An 18,751-nucleotide genomic window follows, 5' to 3' on the forward strand; every position below is an offset into this window, starting at 1 on the left:
GTAAATGGAAGACCAGAAATTTTCTACCTGGAGATTTTTTCTCATAATCTTCAAAATCTGATAGGTTTCTGTGCAAGTGGGCTCAGCAAAATTTTTCAGTTTGCAGTAGTAAAACACACTGTGCAAAAATGCAGCTTCTGGGCTAATCAGAACCCTTTCACCTGAAACTAAAGTTTGAGTCAAGATGTATCTTTTTTTCAGTTCTTAAAACACTCTGAACCTTTCAACAGGTGCAGAATATTTACAGGTATCCAGTGCTCAAATCATGATAGACTGTAAATTATTTTATTTCACCATCTATTAAATATTTAACAAGACTGTAACAATTAAAATGCATAACAAATTAAATCTTTCCTTAGGCTAAAGCTTGGGACACTGATTCATGCAGTTGAATCAAGATAGATTAGGGAGATACCTTTAATCACTGATGACTCCCCATTTATGATAATTTCTTCAAATAAATGTGTTCTGCTTTTATTAATGAAAAAACAGAACTAAATGCAATCCCTCAATTAAGACTGTTTAAAAAAACCCTCTTTTAATTAGGTAGATATAAATACAATCATACATACAAAATATAGGCTTCTTTAGTTTATATACTGGTTTGATAACTGGCTCTCCATTGACATGAGAATTAGTTCTGTCCCCAGATGTATAAAGAAAAGCTTTGCTACTGAATCTGATAAAGAAGATGCTTCTATTACTAAAAGAACTCTACAGAATCTTAGCATTCTTCTTGGCAAAGCTTTTGCAAATTTGATGGCCTATCAAAGTGTCCAGGGTGGCAGAGCCCACTTTATTTCACATACATCTGATAGAGGTGAATGCAAAGAGCAAACACCAATGTTATGGCTATAAATCAAAATTTTGCATTGTTTCACAGTAACAGCCACTGCTCTTGTAGGCAGATTTACTCCACCACATACTATTTAGCTCACAGTCAAAACCCACTGCAATGGTAAAAAGAACTGCAAGTTGTTTTGGAAAATTACAATCTCTACTACTGCGCTATTGTCACATTCCTTAGGAAAAACGCAACCAAGAGAAAAAAATATGAGTGAATGTAAAAAGAAGGGGAAAAAAAACATTAAGGCAGACTCTAAACTGGGATCTCCCATGGGAAACCACTTCTGTAGCATCAGAGCAGCACCTCATCTGTGCAGGATCTTCCTGGAGCAGATGGGGAGAAAGCAGAGACAGACAGACATGTGCCATACTTCGAAGTCAGACCTTGCTGCTGGGCTCGGTGTGAGGAGCAGGTCAGCACTAGCCTGAGCATCTTGCTCACTCTTGGCACTGGTGATCATCACTTGCTGGATCTGACAGCAGGAGGAACGGCAGACTTTGGGTAGCCACTGTGGTAAGCCAGACCTTGTTGTGCTTCAGGGATGGCTGGACTAAATTGCCCAAGTGCCTTAACAGATCTGGAGTCTGTGTACTTTTGGCTGTCATAGAATGTAGTTGCTTTCATTATCTACAGGCATAAATAACAACTGGGACCGAGGTCTGCAGCTGTGTTATAAGTAAAATACCTTGCTAAGCACAATATTAGGATTTTAATTGCTAAATATTACCCTATTGCTGAGTTCTGTTTCGTGGTGTGGCACTGTGCGTGTATTTAAGGCACAGGAAAAGTCTGGAGGCAGTCACACCTCTGCAGCCGGGAACTATTCAGAAAATTCAGTGACCAGTCGGCGGGTGCCGAGGCAGAGGGGTGTCCATCTGTCCATCCCCAGAGCCACCGACGGCTTCTCCACACGCCAGCTCGACGGGATTTCCTCCCACGTTGGGCTAGCTGGGGGCAGATCAGCCAGTGGGTCGCACTGACCCGCTGTAAATCACGCCGGTGCTCCCCGGCACACGGGGCTGGGACAGTGTGCGAGCCCCGCTCCTCGGCCGCCCCCGCCTCGGCGCTCGGAGCACCCGCGGCGGCGCAGCGAGGGAGCGCTACCGCCGCGCCAGCCGCCGCCGCTCCTGCCGGGCTCCGGCCACGAAAACGTGGGGGGATTTGTTAAGGAGGGGGTTTAACAAAGGGCCTGGAGCCTGGCCAGCGCCTCGCCTCTGTGCCGAGCAGGGACTCCCCCGCGCCGGGGCGGAGCGGGCTGAGTCACCCACGGAGCGGGGCAGCCCTCCCGAGCCGGGCTGCGGAGCCCCACGTGTCGGGGGATTTAAAGAGTTGGGGCAGGGAGCGAGGGCATGCCCAGCAGAGCGGCTGGCAGAGCGGAGCTCGGCGGACATGGGACACCTGTGCCACCAGCAGCGCCCCGCGGGCACCCCCGAGCGCAGCCCGAGGAACGGAGGAGACCCGGGCGCGGCGCTGCCCGGGGCCCCGCTGCTCCTCCTCTTCGTCCTCCTCGCTTCCTCGATTTCTGCTTGCAAAGGTGAGGATGGTCTCGCTCGCAATCCCTGCCCATCGTGGCGGAGCAGGGTGCCCGCAGCCGGCCAGCCTTGCGGGCTCGGCTGGGCACGGCTCCGGGGCTGCTCTGGGGGCTCCTTCCCGTATCCCGGCAGGATTACTCTGTCCTGGCAAAACACTCCAGCAACTTGGGGAATAGGCTTTGGTTAAAAGAGATTTCATTTTAAGTGTCATTTACTCTGATTTAAAAAGGTAAGAAAAGACATGAAACAACATGTGTCACAAAGTTGCAGGACAGATTAGGATCCTCTGGCAGCCATTCCAACCTGTAGCAGTATTGATCAGGGTGAGGAATCCCGAATGTTGCTCTTTTTGTAGCAGGGGGCTCTTGTGAAACATCTCGCGGACTGTTTAACAAACCAGGCTCTCTTTTTGACTCTATTTTCCCGCCTCAGACAGATTAGCTGCTTACACCTTGTAAAGTAACGTTACAAAATGCTGTGCAAGGACTATTTATATTTTATTTGTATTTTATTTGTGTGATTTGCTCTACTTGTGATGGGGTTTTTCTGCTTTGTTTTGTTTTTTTAATACCAATAACCAAAGAAATCTAATGGTAGCATACTTAATATGTTAAAAATAAGTTCTGAAGATGTGGAAGAGGGGAGGGAAGGAAGAGGAGCACAATGGAGGGCAGTGGCACACAGTATTTCATCACTGTTCTTACACAAATGATTGCCAGGAGCTTGTTTAGGGATGCAGTAGAGGGAAGAGAAGATATAAGACGTGAGTCCCAGGCTGTGCATATGGCATTCTACTGCCTTGAAAGAAGTTGCATTTCTTAAAGAGGGCAGAATTGAAGGATAGGAGAGCAAATGTGCTGTGGATGATGTTGATTTTGTAGAATGATTTCCACCTTCATGTTCCCTTTAAATAGGACTCTTTACTTCAATAGCACATGCTTCTTTCTTACTCCCTCTCCCTCTCTTCTCTCTCTCCTCTCTTTCTCTCTCTTGCCTTCTTTTTTTTTTTTCCCCTTCCCCCTATGGTTATTGTGTATATTACAAAAAAAACCTTACCATTTCACTGTGTGTGCTGTTGTGGAAATGAATGAAGTCCTGTAGGTACTGCAGCCCTTTTCTGGATGGGGTGATGAAGGAACACTGCTCAGCTCTTGGAGGAACACAGTCCTAGGTGCACAAAACAGATAGGATTGCTCATGAATGAAACTTTTCTGAATATGTAGAGAAGGGTAAAGGAAAGTGAGGAGTGGGAAACAATTTCTCTTCTCTGTCCAGAAGTTTATGCTACAGGCCAAAAATAAAGGAGAAAGTTATGATATTCAGGCTCTCCTGCTTGTTGCACTAAGGTTTACTAATGCATGCAAACAAATTTCTTTAGGTCTCCCTGAAAAGCCTTGGGAGCCAGTCAATGGCAGAAGCAGTGTTCAGAGATAGGCAGGCAGTGCTTTGATGGGGAAGGTGTTCTAATTTGAAATGTTGCCCTGTTCCACTCTTTTAACTAGGATACTAATCCCAGGTGACACCCCAGTTTGAATACACTAATTTAAGAGCAGAAGACAACATAAGACAACTGTAGCAGCTTTAATTTATTTGGCATTTTTCTTTGAAATGAAACAAAAAATTGGGAATCAGTTTCCTTGTAATGTGAACAATTCAAACATATTTTTAAAATCCCACTTCTATAGTGTGAAATTAAGAGCCTCTCTAACTCTTTTTGGGGTAAAGAAAGCATCCATAGTAATTAGTCACCTTAAGTCGGTGCCAGTACAAAAATGTGGTTTTGAAATCCATCCCATTCCATTAATGCCTGGAAATAACTACTATTGTGATTATTGTTATTAGGAGAAAATGTAAAACAATTAACATGATGGCATGTATTCCCTGCTCCACTGGACATTCTATCCAGGTCTAGAGGTCCAGCACCAGTTTCCCTCCCATGGGAGTTACAGCACATCCCCTCACTGACACCATTGTGTGGTGTCTGACGTACTCACAATTTGGTGATGCTCATTTCTGCTATTTACAGAGACTCTAACAATGCACTGCTATCAGAAATACACTGCCAGGTAAAATAACAATGTGGTTGGTAAGAGGGATATTCTGGACATTGAGCTGGAAAGGATGCTGGGACAGTGACTTCCATGCCTGCAGCATGGGTGGGTAGAGACAGAGAAAGGAGCTCCCCCAAGTTAAGCACAGCTTCACTGCATAATTATGCAATAAAGAACACATTTAATCTACCGAGGGACAAGCTGGACAAGCTTTTCCACATCCCATATGCAAGACAGAGGAAACAAATCCAGTTACAGATGTACTGTCTATCACCTTGTCAAAACAACATGTTCGTATCATGGGCACTATTTATACGCAATCTTACATTACGTAGTGCATGTTCAATTCTGCAGCTGTAGCATGCAAGAAGGCAAGAAGTGGAGTCCAGATGCTCAACTCACAGTGCATGCACTGGAGGTGAGCAGAGCTCTCAGAAAACTTGAGGTTGTAGGAACTGGACTGTGATTTTCTGAGCAGGTCTCAGTGAGACCTAAGTAACTTCCACACTGTTTATTGCTCAGACATGTGAGTGTCCATATCTGCTGCGAACTTGTGATAAAGCATCCCGCTGTGTTGCTGAAAGAGAGCAGGGAAAATCTACCAGACAAACCACAGAGCACCCAGGGTCACAGACTTCCTTGGACCAAGCAGCTCTTGGCCTTTGCAGTTAATAGTTGTGCTAGGTATGTCTGACATGGGACATTTACACAAATGACCTTTGCTAGGGTACAGCATTGCTAAGCACAGTTTGTGCTTCCAGGTGCACCAATGCCATCCCAAGCACTCGAGTCAGATGAGGATCTGCAGCTGTTGAGAGAGGTAAGCATCATCTGCCATGTGGTATTCTTCCATTTCTTCTGTGCCCATCCTTGCTACAGTCTCACCTCACTATCCAGGGTTTCTCTTGCACAGAGTTCATCTGTGTTTTCTTCCAGTACGTCTTCCTGTATGTCTCCTATACTGGCATCAGCAAAGAGGTGAAATATCTAATTTTCCAGGTAACCTGAACAGTTGCTTCAGGAGGATGTTGGGACTAAGTGCTGAGATGTCATTCTGAGAAGATATTGTCTTGTCTCAATGGAGAGCCATGTTTGAGAACTGTCAATGACCAGGCAGACACTGTCCCCGGAAACATCACAGTGTTCCTCACATCTGGTAGATTTATAGTCTATATAGTAGTTTTATAGGCTGTACATGATACTCAGGAATTGTTTCAACTCATCCAGTCTTGCTTCTTGCATCCTCTGCTCTGCACACAAGGCTGGGACACTGTTCAATCCTATCCTAGCCTCTCAATTTACTAGTTAAAGGACAGTGTACTGTGTCAATTAACCCCTCTAACATTGGGCTACTGATTGGTATCATAACTTCCACCCTCACCTCTGAAATGAACGTTTGTTTTGACTCTGGAGTGTGACGCATGTGTTAGCACAGGCTCTTCCCTGCCCTTTGGAACAGATGGAGTGGCAGGGCATAACATGTGGAGAGGGTTTGTCCTGCAACTTGCATGCCCTGGTGTTGCTGCAACTGTCAACTATTGTGTTGACATTTAATTTAGTAGCTTTTGATAACATTGGAAAATAAGTGACTCATCACAGGGGCAGATGCAGAGAGTAAATTTCTTCTGACTGAGACAATTACAGGAGACATTCTGCTTACTGTCATCTCCCCACAGTTCATATTGGACATAAATTGGACACTGACTCAAAACTTAACCTATTCTAGACTGGCACTTGAATGAGCCCTAGCGATGTTGTTCACCTGGGAAAAAATGGTCTCTTGGGAAGTAAGAACCTGACAGCTATAAGGAATTTTTGAAAATTAGTTATTTACATTCTGGATTTAAAAAGCTATTTTATACATTTCTGCATGTCTTGATAAGATGTGCTAGCTGTAAGATTTGTCCCTGTGGTGCCTGGAAACCAAGACAAAGGTCCTGGTTTAGTATGAATGAAATGAAGAAAACAGTGTGCATAAGATACTAAATATTGTAAAATTTTGTAATAGAAGCAATATAAAAGTGATCATTAGAACTTGAATTATGCTGGACTGGAAAGGGTCTAAAGAAAGAGAATTAGATATATATTTATATATATATATATATATAAATAGATAAAAATATATATTTATACATATATAATAAATATATATAATATATTATATATAAATAGAGAATATATAAATATATAATATATATTTATATAATACCCTAAATCAACCTAATTACTCACTCATACTAGATCACTGGGGTTTCATAAAGTGCAAGTAAGTAATAATTCTTCCCTCTTTGCTACTTTGCTAGTGGATCATTCAGAAGAGACCCTGCTTTTAAATAAACCTAGTATGTTCCAGGAATGGCTCTGAGTTTATAAATATGAGAACTTTGTCACTATGTATTTTGCTTCATTACTTGTCTCTTACTTCCTTTTGTTTCTTTATGTTAATTAACCAACCCCAAGCAACTTGCAATCTTCTACCCTCAGGCCACATTTCTGAGACAAGAGAGAAAATTTTGGAGAAGAAGCATGAAATATAGAAACTATTAATGTTTTAAAAATGAATTAACAGAAATGGTGGCTTTTCCTCAGCCCTTGCTTTGTCTGCAAAGGTTTTAGCTGAAAGATACCCTTGTGTTGAACACAAAGCAGTCTCTGGCTTGTTCTGCTACTGAACTGTGGTAGTTCTCTGTGTCAAGTAAATAAACGAGTAAAACCCAAGCACAAACAACCCCCAAAAGGAAATAGCCCTTTCTTTAACATAAGCTTCCAAAATTACTTCAGCTTGATTTTATCTCATTCATTGCTGACTTCTTCCTCTACACTTTCTTTCTCTATACTCTGAAAGTAGTGAAGCTGAGCTAACACACTCAAACACGTGCAAGATGAAGGAAAAAGAGAACAGAGAGGATGTGTTACCAACAAAACCTATTTGAAAAGGGAATCCTGTGAGCTATTAGTTTTTCCACTATATCTGCTAATGCTTTTTCATAGATTGTCTCTGGAGAAATGAATCATCTCTTGTTCTGAAGTGCTCAGATAAGCACTATTTTTTTTTTAATTTCTTTTTTCCTTTAATGTTTTCTTTGCTAATGCATGGTACTTAGGGCTTTTTCTCTATAAAAAATTTGCAAGAACAATTGCATTGCCTGTTCTATTAAAAATAACCCCAAAACCACTATGTTTTTGAAAGCCTGTGAACAACATGAATGGCAAAATTTTTTTATTTTGTCTAACACTAACAAATATTACATGGAAAAAAATAGCATATACTGATTGAGATTACCAGGATACAACTTTGAAGTTACTTAATAAAATTGTAAGTTGCTTTTTGCCATCATTATTAAACTGTGCAACTTCATTTGCAGTGCTGGAGACTTTTCCTTACAGAATACTCCAAGCTTTCAGTGCTGGTAATATTATTTCTCTGACCTCAAATACCTTTTATTCCATTTCTTATTCCTTCTCAATTAATAATTCCAGTAAAAATTAATCAGTATTACATTATTCTTTCATCTTGGAAAAGAGACAGAAGGAGGTTGTAATTAATACAAGGTTATGAACCGTAGGGAGAGGATGGAAGATGGATGATGGAGATCATGACAGCATGGAATAAAGACAGCTTTGAAAAGACTAGTAAAGACAAACAGTAGTGGTGCTTCACACAGTGTTTAGGAAACTTCTGGCACAAATTGAGTGGTGTGCATAAGATGTGCCAGCACGTATCATAATCACTCAAGGGATGCATGTGTCATACACCTGTAGGGATGCAGTAATCCAATGGAAGAGTTGTGTTTGAGGATTGATCCTTGAATCCCTTGCCTTAGTTTTGTTATTTTCTTCACAGTTTTGTATAATTCAAAGACATTGCAGAAGAGATTCAAATTCATAGTTCATGCCCCAGATGCTTACAATTATAACTTAAAATTTGACTTAGTCTGAGAAGTTTGCAGTTAGGAGGAGTATGTGCTGGGTACAGAATAAGAGTCACAGATACGTATGTTTGTTCAGATCATACAAATATAAGTTTGTTGCTGTTGTTGTTTTCTTTTTTTTTTAATATGATTAAGGCCCTTTCCCCCTTTAAATGCAAGGTACTTAATGAATGTACCTTGCATTGTAATGAATGGACCTATAAGGATGTCTAACAGTAGGCAAGCTTGCCATGCCATTAGCTGCACTTACCCTTTTCTGAAAATATGCATATTTCACTTGTCTTTATTACTCTGACTTCCTAAAAACACTGTGTGAACTCTTACAGATAGACGATGCATGTTCTGCTTACCTGTCCACAGATTCTCAGCCTCAGGTGAGTCAGACAGAGGTAACTCTACTATTTGGATACTGTTTGTTACATGTAGTAGAATTGGAAGTGTGATACCTGAGTTCCTGTTTTCATTGCATTAGGTATCCAGTACACTGGAAGAACTTTGTTTTTTGATCATGGGATTTCTCCAGAAACCACAGGTAACCCACACAAAAGGCTGCTTAGCATTTTTGAAGCCTGATCTCTTACTGTGCCATTGTCTACAATGAATTCTGAGGACCCAGTATGCAAAGTGTCATTCAGCACTGGAAGTACTTCTATCAGTTTTTACTCTGAAATGCCATGTGCCAGAATGTAACACCTTGTAAAGACAACAGGGATACATCAATGTTTGGAAAATTATCTCTTAAATATCTCTTGTAAATCTATTACAAAATGTTATGTGTTTTTATTGCTCTAGACTAGAAAAACTATGAATTCTCAACAGACAAAGAAATTTACTTAGGAGAGTAAATCTCCTAAGTAAAGGGGATGAACAAGGGAACATCTGCTAAACACATCTAACTCTTCTAGGGCAGAGTAATCCATGCTCTCTACAGAGTCTGAAATTATTAGTTAGATTGATAAGCAAGGCATAAAATACATCTGCCAAGGAAGAAGGATATTTCAACCCAGTGCTGAAAAGATTATGTATTTAATCAAAATTATCAATTGTTCTTTTTATTTTAATGAATAAAAGCCTTTCTACCAACCATTTTTCCCACAGGGTTTAGATGAGAAAGACAACACCAAAAGGGTAAGATGCCTATATATGTCCTACAATCACACTAAAAAAGGCAAGAAAATCTTAAAACTCTTGCCCTGCTTTGTAGTAAAACCCCACTTTTAATTTTTTTTGAACAGTTCTTATTTCATTACTCTAAGACTCATGACTCGGGGAACTCAGACATCATGGTAAGTGGCATAGCACCTCCTTATGAGTGAGTACATGTGTGACTTGTATACAAAACCAAGGCAACATTCCTTTTTATAGTAGTCTAGTAGTCTCTTCAACAGTACAGCAAACTCAGGACTGGGAGTTGCATGTTTACAGTACAGAAGGGGTTTTAATAATATGGGAGAGGATGATCAGTACTGTAGAGTTGTGGAAAAAAAAATCTAACAAACTCACCTGAACATTCATGGAAACTCAACTGAATCTTAATCTTGCAGTTTCAAATTTTAAGAATGAGAACAAATACTTTTTTTGGGTATTGGAACATAGCACATGAAGAGATACAATGTGGACTTACAGGACCTGAGAACATGACCATAACTATTAGATACTCTTGAAAGCATTTTTATTAATTTTTAATTAAAGTGTCTTAATTCATTTGCGCATATCATAAATATGTAGAGCCAAAATAGTATTTAAGTCTCACTTGGACTTTGGATTATATTTTGAATGAAAAATATAGTTTAAACCATGGCCAAGAATTGTTGCTCTAAAAGTATTCTCATAAACCAACAAGCCAAGTACGTGATCCATTCTCGCTTTTGAAATGCAAACATACTCTGTTATCTGTGTGCATCTATGCACCACAGGATTTTGAGAGACTTAAACATATTCATATTTTCTTGTTTCTTAACAATTATTCTTACATGCAAATGTCCATTTTTGCCTTGTTCTTTACATTTCTTCAGAAATATGTGGTGTGTTTCCTAGAAAGTGACATTGCTCATATTGGTGTCAATGTTTTCATGCTACAGCTGCTTTGGAGGCTTAAATGGCAATTAAGGCACAGTGAAATGAGCTATTTCTGCTGCTGGTCCTGCTTAAAAGGTTACTGCATTCCACTGCACCACCATCCTGAGTACCATTGCTGCTGCTCCCAGAGAGTACTGCTCTCTCACTTTTGGTTTAGCTGTTCAGATGACAATTCTCTAGCCATTCTCAGAGATACTTTCTTAGGTGAGATCCATCATTCTCATCTTTATAAGCTCTCTCCACTGGCTGCACGACAGAGCCCAAGTGGACAGCTGGGATGTTCATTAACTACTTCAATCACAGCAGATTCCTACTTTTTTTAGGTATTATGATCCCATATTGCTTACCTTAGGCAGATAGCACAAAATTGGCTACCAATAAGCAAGTTCTTTTTACCTGTTAAGTACAATAACACTTTGGTAACTCTGGTTATAGTTCTCTTAATTGCGTTACTTTTCCAAGCAGTATTGCAGCAAAAATGCATTGTTTTTTAAATTACATTTATATGAGTTGAAGTTTTAAATTGGTTAATGGAACATAGGTTTTTTACACTTTATTTCTTCCTGTGGATGTCTCTCCAAAATCCCACATAGCTGGGTTTTTCCAGGGTGAGTACTTAGGCTGCACACAATGCCACTGTACATAATTAATTGTCTGCAAGCTTAAAGTCTTGTTGAACACAAGGAATTTCATGATCAGAGCTTAGATAGAGTGACCAGTGCCATGGTTACAAATGTCCCTTGAAAATGGATTTCTACTGTGCACTGTTCTTCAGCAAAAAATCAATTTTTTTTGGTTGCCATTTATTTTGAAGTAAAATTAACTTCTCAGTACAACAGAGGTTGAAGCTGCGAACTTCTAGAGTAGAAAATTGTAGAAGTCTTAGTAGGAATACTGTATGGAAATATTCTCAGTACCATTCATAGAGACTGAACAAAGTTTGAATAATTCCAGGAGTCTGTAAATGGTTCTGAACTTTCAATTAGCAAAGGTGAGGATACACAGCTTTGCCCTCCATCACTCTATGTAGTGTAAATATAAATGTTGATTTCTGTTTGTTGTCAAGTCAAAATGTTTTAAAAAAATAAGTTTTTCAATTAATCAGTTTCTCAGTCTTTAGTCCTTTATTGGTGCATGTTTGGTCCACGAGTCAATACTGCAGAAAGAGACTTTTTGTGCATCATAAGGGCCAAATTCCACTGTTGCTCATGTCTGTGTGTTCGTGTCCTCTCAGTCATCTGTCCTGCATCCTTTACTGCAACTCGTTCCTCAGCTAAATGAGAGAAGACTGAAGAGATACAAACTGGACGTATGTAAACTGAAACTCTGCATGCTTATGTTCTTACACTTTGTGATTCATTATCTGTTCCAAAAATGCCCTTGTAGACCTTTCTGCAAGGTCTACCCAAATCTTGATGTCATAGAATATTTTGGTTGGTCTACCCAAATCTTGATGTCACAGAACGTGCTTCAGGAAGGGTTATCTTGCTGTTATCTTTTTTCTTCCTCATATTAGGAAGAAAACCAGAACCTGCTGTACATAAACACATCCACCTCTCTCCCTGACTAGATAAGCAATTGAAAAGGTGGATGAGTGAAGGAGGAAACATGGTCTATTAAATTCATTCTTTCTCCCCAATTTGAAACAGCGCCAGATTTTTTCACAGCTTTGATTCCTCTTGAGCCACAGCCTGCCTGATAGAATATGATCTAAGAAAGAAGAGTCAAGCATTATTTTGGCTAGCCAATATAGGAGACTGAGCAAAATACCTTCTAGAGGGCAGGCATTAAAATAAAACTCTAAGTAATCATACGTCTTCATGAATACATATTTTTCTGTGTACATATATATATGCAGGTTTGTGAATAAACTTGCATATTTATTATGGCAGGTTTGGTTTTTTTTTTAACATCTCCAAACCCTTAGAAGTTTAGAAGGCAAGTGTTACAAAAATGACAGATTGTTAGCTTCAGCTGTTTACTAATACCAAACTTCTGACATGAACTCAAACAAGAACATGTAATCTTTAAGGAGGGTCTGGTTGTAAGAGGAAAATGACATTAACATAAATCACAATTTCTCACTAGTAATTTTACTCTTTCTGTTCTGGATGAATTTCTTAATCTTGCAACAGCTGCCTATTTTGTTCCTGTTTTCAGTTTTTTTCACACAGTGAATAGAAAAAGTAGAAAATATTACATATGAATACCATAAGACTCAAATGGCAATGTACAGAAAAATTTTTACTCTTTTGAAATATAAAAAATTATAGTAGTGATCAGATTATAAATCCAAAATGGTTGTTTCAAATGCAGATAATGCTAGAATGAGAAGAATAATAGAAATAAAAATCATACAGATGTTTCATATGCAGTAAGAAACTGAATACAATGCTATATGTGATGAATTGAAGTCAGAATTAAAATTAAGACTCAAAAATTATGTATAGTTTAAACTCCACTTCCTTTGAAAACTTCCCTGGATTGAATCTACTTCTGTAGTTTGGAAATGATGGGAGTCATCCTGTTTTACCCAATTCTCACAGCATTAGCAGAGAGCAGGTGTGATTCCTTTCTATGACACTTCACCTTATGATATTTACCCAAGAGATCACAGCAACGCAGTTTTCAGTTGAGAAATACTCCCATTGCTAAATAAAAGCCATCTTCATTTTAACGTTCTGGTAAGCATAACACTAAAATTATTTGGTTTACTGTCTCCCCACCTGCAGGACAGACACATCACTTCTCTCTGATGCCAACAGAAGGAAATAAAACACTGTGATTAAGCTTATGTGTTCTCTAATCATGAAGGTCTCATTAAAGCAATTGGATACCTTCTGCTTTGTACTTGTTACATTTAAATAGAATGTCTACTTTCTTCATTATTTGTAAGCCTCCTTGCTATGTGGATCACTGGGCAGCTGTTTCACCCTGTGTGCAGCATGGACAGGATGGACTATCACAAGTACTGCTCTTTGGGAGTTAATGTGAGAGGGGTGGTTATGGCACGTCTTTGGGAACAGTCTGGGGTCTCATTCCTGGGAGAAGCCCAAGCATTTCTGATATTTAAACTTTGTATTTTTGTCCTCCTGCAAGATGCAAAAAGCAACTCTATCTGTAGAGCTGCTGGCATGAAGACACTCTTGTCATGCCTGGGTAGTGAACCCTGGAAAATCAGAGGCAAAGGCTGTTCCTCAATTCAGTTCCTCATTGCTGTACCATTCAGAAGCAATCTGAGCTGATCTAAAACTTCAGGTGGAATTTGGCTCCATTCATACATTCTCTTCCATTTCTACATGACACCATAAACTGTGTTACTGACATAGGGAAATACACATAAAGCATTTAAGGAGTAAAACTGTATGTAGTACGGAAGAAATTTTATATATATATATATATATATATATATATATATATATATATATATATATATAAACAACCTCTCTGTATGTATTAATTTACACCTGTAGCTATAATTTAAAATACTTTTTTCTTCAGGAAGAACTTCAAGGACCTGGAATGATTCAAAGCAGAGGCTACTTCTTCTACAGGGTATGGTTTGTTTATTTTTTTTTATTTGTGTTTTGTAGTGAGAGTTAAAAAAAACTGTGATTAAGGATTAAGTTAGACCATTCCACCCTATAGGACATCTCCATGTCTGCTCCTGACATTTCCTTGTATTATAATAAAGGCATTGTAGGAATTTTTTCAAAATCATATTCCTAGGTTTGTGTATACATGATACCATTCTATGCCTTAAGAAGTCATTGGTTATTTTGTATCTATTTGTCAGACAAAGTTCTAGAAAATATGGCATCTTGGAAAATCTTCATAAAGCATTGTTCAGCAGGGTGTGTTTGCACATGACATGAATATGATTCCACGCTTACACGCTATGCTAGGTCTGACCTTGCCATTTTCCTTCTGTTTTGACCAGTAAGGTCAAAAGAAATTAGATACAGAAATTCTCATGAGACTGAATCTACTGTGTTCATCTTTTGCACCATAGAGCCTTTTTACTTCACTTTAGCAAAATTGAGAAGGTGGCAAGTCAGACTTTCTGGCATTTCTACTTAAAAAAGAAAGTGGCTGATGGCTTTAAATAAAAGTGTGACTAGGGTTGTACTCAATGATCCTAAAGGCCTTTTTGCAAACTAAATTATTCTATAATTCAAATGAAAAGACCAGAGATTTGTATAGTTACATTTCTTATATATCAGGCTTGGATCCTTAGAGTTGTTATGACAGGCCAAAGTTATGGGTAATATTAGTATTGGTGCATTCTTGCTTCCAGAGTAAAAGACAAATCCTTATTAAGCCCAGGAAGAAATTTTTATCAGCTTTAGTAGAGGTTGTATCAAGTCCCTCACTAGTGCAAAATGTTTCTGAAAAACACTACAGTGAAAATAGAAGAAGTCCTTGCCTACATCAAATAAGACAGTCTAAAAAGAAAATCATTGAGAGTGACATGTATTTGTTTGTTAATAGCAACAAGCACTTATAATGAAATAATTACAACAATCAGAAAACACATTTTAAGAAAATGCAAAATGAATAAGGGTTAATGATCTCTTGAAGTGACCTCTTATGGCTTTCTCCCCCTTATAAAATCATACAAGATAGAAAATTCATCCCTCAATCGATATGCAGTAAATTTTAGTGTGTAATTCTCCTCCAGAGGAAGATACAGATCAAGCCATAACTTATCTTAGGTCTATCTTTGATAATAATCACAATGACACTACTGAGAAATTCACTTATTTCTATACACACCAAGTTGTTTGGGGCTTTGTTACTAAATTCTGTCAGTTTTACAGAATATTTAACTTACTGAATATTTGTCTTTCAGCCACGTAATGGAAGGAGATCAGTGGGTTTTCGCTAAGGAGGTATTTATTTAATGCTTTTGATCATGATCTACATGTAAATTAGTTCATTTTTATCCAAATAGACCACAATATTTTTGTTGAGAAGTTGTCTCAGAAAGCCTTTAGCTGTGTAATCAGCTTAGATTTCCACCCACAAACTTTTCCTAGATGTGTTAAATACACTTGGATGTGTTAATTACACTTATCTTCAAAGTGAACAGAAGCTGCAGATATTCAGTTCCCAGAACAAAGAGCACAGAGGTGTTTCAGGCAGCAAGAAATGGAAAATATCCCACATTTGTAAACAATTTGGAAATACTAATGATGACAAGTGAATCTAAGAAAGAACTGAGTCAACTACCTGTCAAAAGAGTGCTGAGAAGTAAACTGACATCCTGAAGGTAATTCCCTAATCTCACAAAGATAAAAAACTCATACTGAAACTGAGTGCAAACTTCAGGATTTAATTTCAATGCCTGCAACTATTTGGAGAGATATAAAAATGTAGACCAATACTATGTATTTTCTAATGTATTTTATTCTGCCATCATTTTTAAGTGTTATATCAACAGCTAATGCTGTATCTTATTTTTCAGGATTATAGATTCCTGACTTAGAACTAAAACTGCAAGAATGCTGAGTACATGGACATACTGTTTTCCTTACAATAATTATTCATTATTAATGTACAATTAGAAATCACTTGAATGTAAATATTCTTAAACCAGATTCTGTTAAGAAGGTCTTTACTATCTTGATTATATTAAAAGCATATTAAAATTATTTGTTTCCTAGTGTTATGATGTTTATAACCACATGTAATTCAACTGTAAAAGAGTCAGTGTTTGCACACAACAGACATTGCCTCTAACAAGCCTGTTAAGGAAATTTTCCCTTCTAAATAAAGGCCCTCAGCCAGACAGTGTTTTAATGAGAATGTTTGCAATCAAGACTACTGTGTTTGTTCCAGAATATTTTGTGACTTGTGTGGTTACCATCTGAAAAAAAAAAAAAAAAAAGAGAATCCCTTTTCCCTTAATAAAAGGAACCTAAACAGGTTGCACGTTTTGAAGAAATATTGTGACTTTATTTCAACTAAAAAATAATGGCATGCTTTTTTAGCTATTAAGAACGCAGATGCACTATGGTTCTCATTTAGAAGACTTAATTGCAACTGGGATCACAATTCACTTGAAAACCCAAGTGCTTTTGATGGAGACTGAAACAAACTCTACTCAGAAGTACAAGTTAGCCTTACAGTCTTCCCACTTTATCTCTCCAAGTTTATTTTCACACCAAAATTGTGTTAAATTATGTTGTTGAGGTTGTAATTATACTGAAAGTAACTAATCACTCAGAACTGGATGATCTTTAAGTCCCTTCCAACCCAAACCATTCTGTGCTTCTATGACTCAGTTTAGAAGTGGGCTAAAGTTTTAACACTGTATTGGCTGGTCATGGTTTGAATTGGCCTCAGCATTACTGCTGCTTCTGCACTGAGCAATAAAACTTCAGAAGGTAGTTGGAAAAATATGGCCTCAGAGGAAGCCAAATTGAGAAGACCTTTTCCTCTTCTTGCCCACTTGTTTTTGCTCTGCATTTTAATAATTAACACTTGTTATAACAAAATTTGTTCAATATTCATGGTTTAATTTTAATGATTTTCACTTAGTTATTTCAAAAAGGATCCTGAATTAAACATACAATGCAGATAGTGACAAGTGCTATGACATCTAACATGTACAGATAACTAACTTAAATAATTTCATAAAGAAGCCAGTCGGTGTAAGGAAGATTACCATTCTGAATTATTAGTAGCAATCCACCCCTGTATTTCTGTATTTTCCTGTATAGTTACAATTAAATAAAGTCCTTTTTGTTCCCTCTCTCTTACCCAGAGTTATGACAAATTTAACTACTTTCTCAAATAAATGCATATTTTTCTTTCATTAGTTCTACATTACATCTGCTTATTACTTTTCATACATTTAAAATGTTTGGTGACTCTGGAGAACAAAAGGTGGACTTTTGTTTGTTTGTTTGTTTTTTTGGTTTGGGTTTTTTGTGTATCTAGTGACACCATATGAATGAATGAATCTTGAAGAACTAAAGGGAGCTGAAGTTGGCTTTAATGAGGCTGATAAGAAAGCTATTAATATATACAGGTGTAGTGGGAGATATCCATCCAGATTAGTGCACATGTCACTATTGTACATGCTCCTAAAAAATAAGCTCAGAATATTTTGAATAGTAATATCTGCTGACTCACACAACCACCTTTTTCTACTTTCTACTCTTTTGACATCAGATAGAACCCACATTACTGTCCTACTTCTTCCTGACTCCCAGTGGCACAGAGAAACAGTTTACATCATATTTTGCTTTGGTGTTCTCTTAGGGCAAAATTCCTTACTCTGATAGCTGGATATTTAAAAGACACTGTTGAACAGGCCACAGTGGAAACCACTGTTACACATCCTCAGTTGAGCTGAAGATGCATTGGGCCACGGTGTGTTTGGTGGTGTGCTATGTTTGAAGTGTTACAGTCTCAACATTTGTCCCAGTTACACGGGTAGGGCTCATTCTCTTTCTGCCTGATTAAAGGGTTCCCCTCACTCTGCCACACCAAAGACGACTCTGCACACTAAAGACACTTTTTTTTCTGCTAGTCTTCAGACTTTGTGCAATGATGATAAAGGTTCAGGTAAAGAAGTTCTGAATCCCATTTTCTCCCTCCTGTTTTGGATAGAGTTTTATATGCATTTCAAGCCAGAAAGAATGGACAATTGGTTGTGGGTATCCCTTTTCTCTTGTGTGCACAAGAAAAATAGGAAAAACAGTATTTTGTGGCTTCAGTTTTGTGATAGATAATGTTTTGCATATGGGGTACTTGCCACCTGTATGAGGATGGCATGCCATTAAAGAAGAAAACTGTATTTTAGTGCTGGAATCAAACTGTTCAGAATTTTTAATTGATTAAGTAATTAATTTGACTATTATGAGCAGAATACATTTCTTCTTCTAGCATAGCACTCATTTCCAGTACAATATGGTTTCTAAATATATTACTGTAATAAAAATGCAATTTATTATGAATTACTATAATAATTACTATAGTTTCACTATATCATACATTAAAATTTTTGTGCTGTAGTGGTGGTAGCTGCAGAACCACAGCATCACAGAATGGGGCAGTCTGGGTGAGAAAACAGTGGGTCATAGGTCCAACACCCCTGCTCCAGCAGGGTCATTCCAGAGCACATGGCACAGGATTGCATCCAGCCAGTTCTTGACTATCTCCAGTGAGGGAGACTTCACAACCTCTCTGGGCAACCTGTTCCAGGGCACAGCCAGCCACAGAGTAAAGAAGTTCTTCCTCATATTCCAGTGGAACTTCCTGTGCATAGGTTTCTGCCCAGCGTATCTTCTGCTATTGCTT

The 18,751-nt window shown here is 38.4% G+C and overlaps 1 protein-coding gene across 2 annotated transcripts; it reads left to right on the forward strand.

Annotated features, from left to right (window-relative positions):
• The first annotated feature begins 2,041 nt into the window (after positions 1 to 2,041).
• Positions 2,042 to 16,095, forward strand: NMU (neuromedin U). Of its 2 annotated transcripts, XM_036383077.2 has the most exons (10): positions 2,050 to 2,381; positions 5,192 to 5,250; positions 8,689 to 8,736; positions 8,835 to 8,894; positions 9,461 to 9,490; positions 9,598 to 9,648; positions 11,676 to 11,750; positions 13,943 to 13,996; positions 15,294 to 15,333; positions 15,909 to 16,095. In XM_036383077.2, exons 1-9 carry the CDS (start codon positions 2,237 to 2,239, stop codon positions 15,327 to 15,329), a joined length of 558 nt encoding a protein of 185 aa, XP_036238970.1. In that variant the 5' UTR covers positions 2,050 to 2,236; the 3' UTR covers positions 15,330 to 15,333; positions 15,909 to 16,095. The 2 variants fall into 2 exon arrangements, with proteins under 2 accessions (XP_036238972.1, XP_036238970.1); XM_036383079.2 differs by lacking the exon at positions 11,676 to 11,750 and having other exon boundaries at positions 2,042 to 2,381.
• The last annotated feature ends 2,656 nt before the right edge of the window (positions 16,096 to 18,751 follow it).

The sequence above is a fragment of the Molothrus ater genome, chromosome 4, assembly GCF_012460135.2.
Source record: "Molothrus ater isolate BHLD 08-10-18 breed brown headed cowbird chromosome 4, BPBGC_Mater_1.1, whole genome shotgun sequence".
NCBI classification, from domain to species: Eukaryota; Metazoa; Chordata; class Aves; order Passeriformes; family Icteridae; genus Molothrus; species Molothrus ater.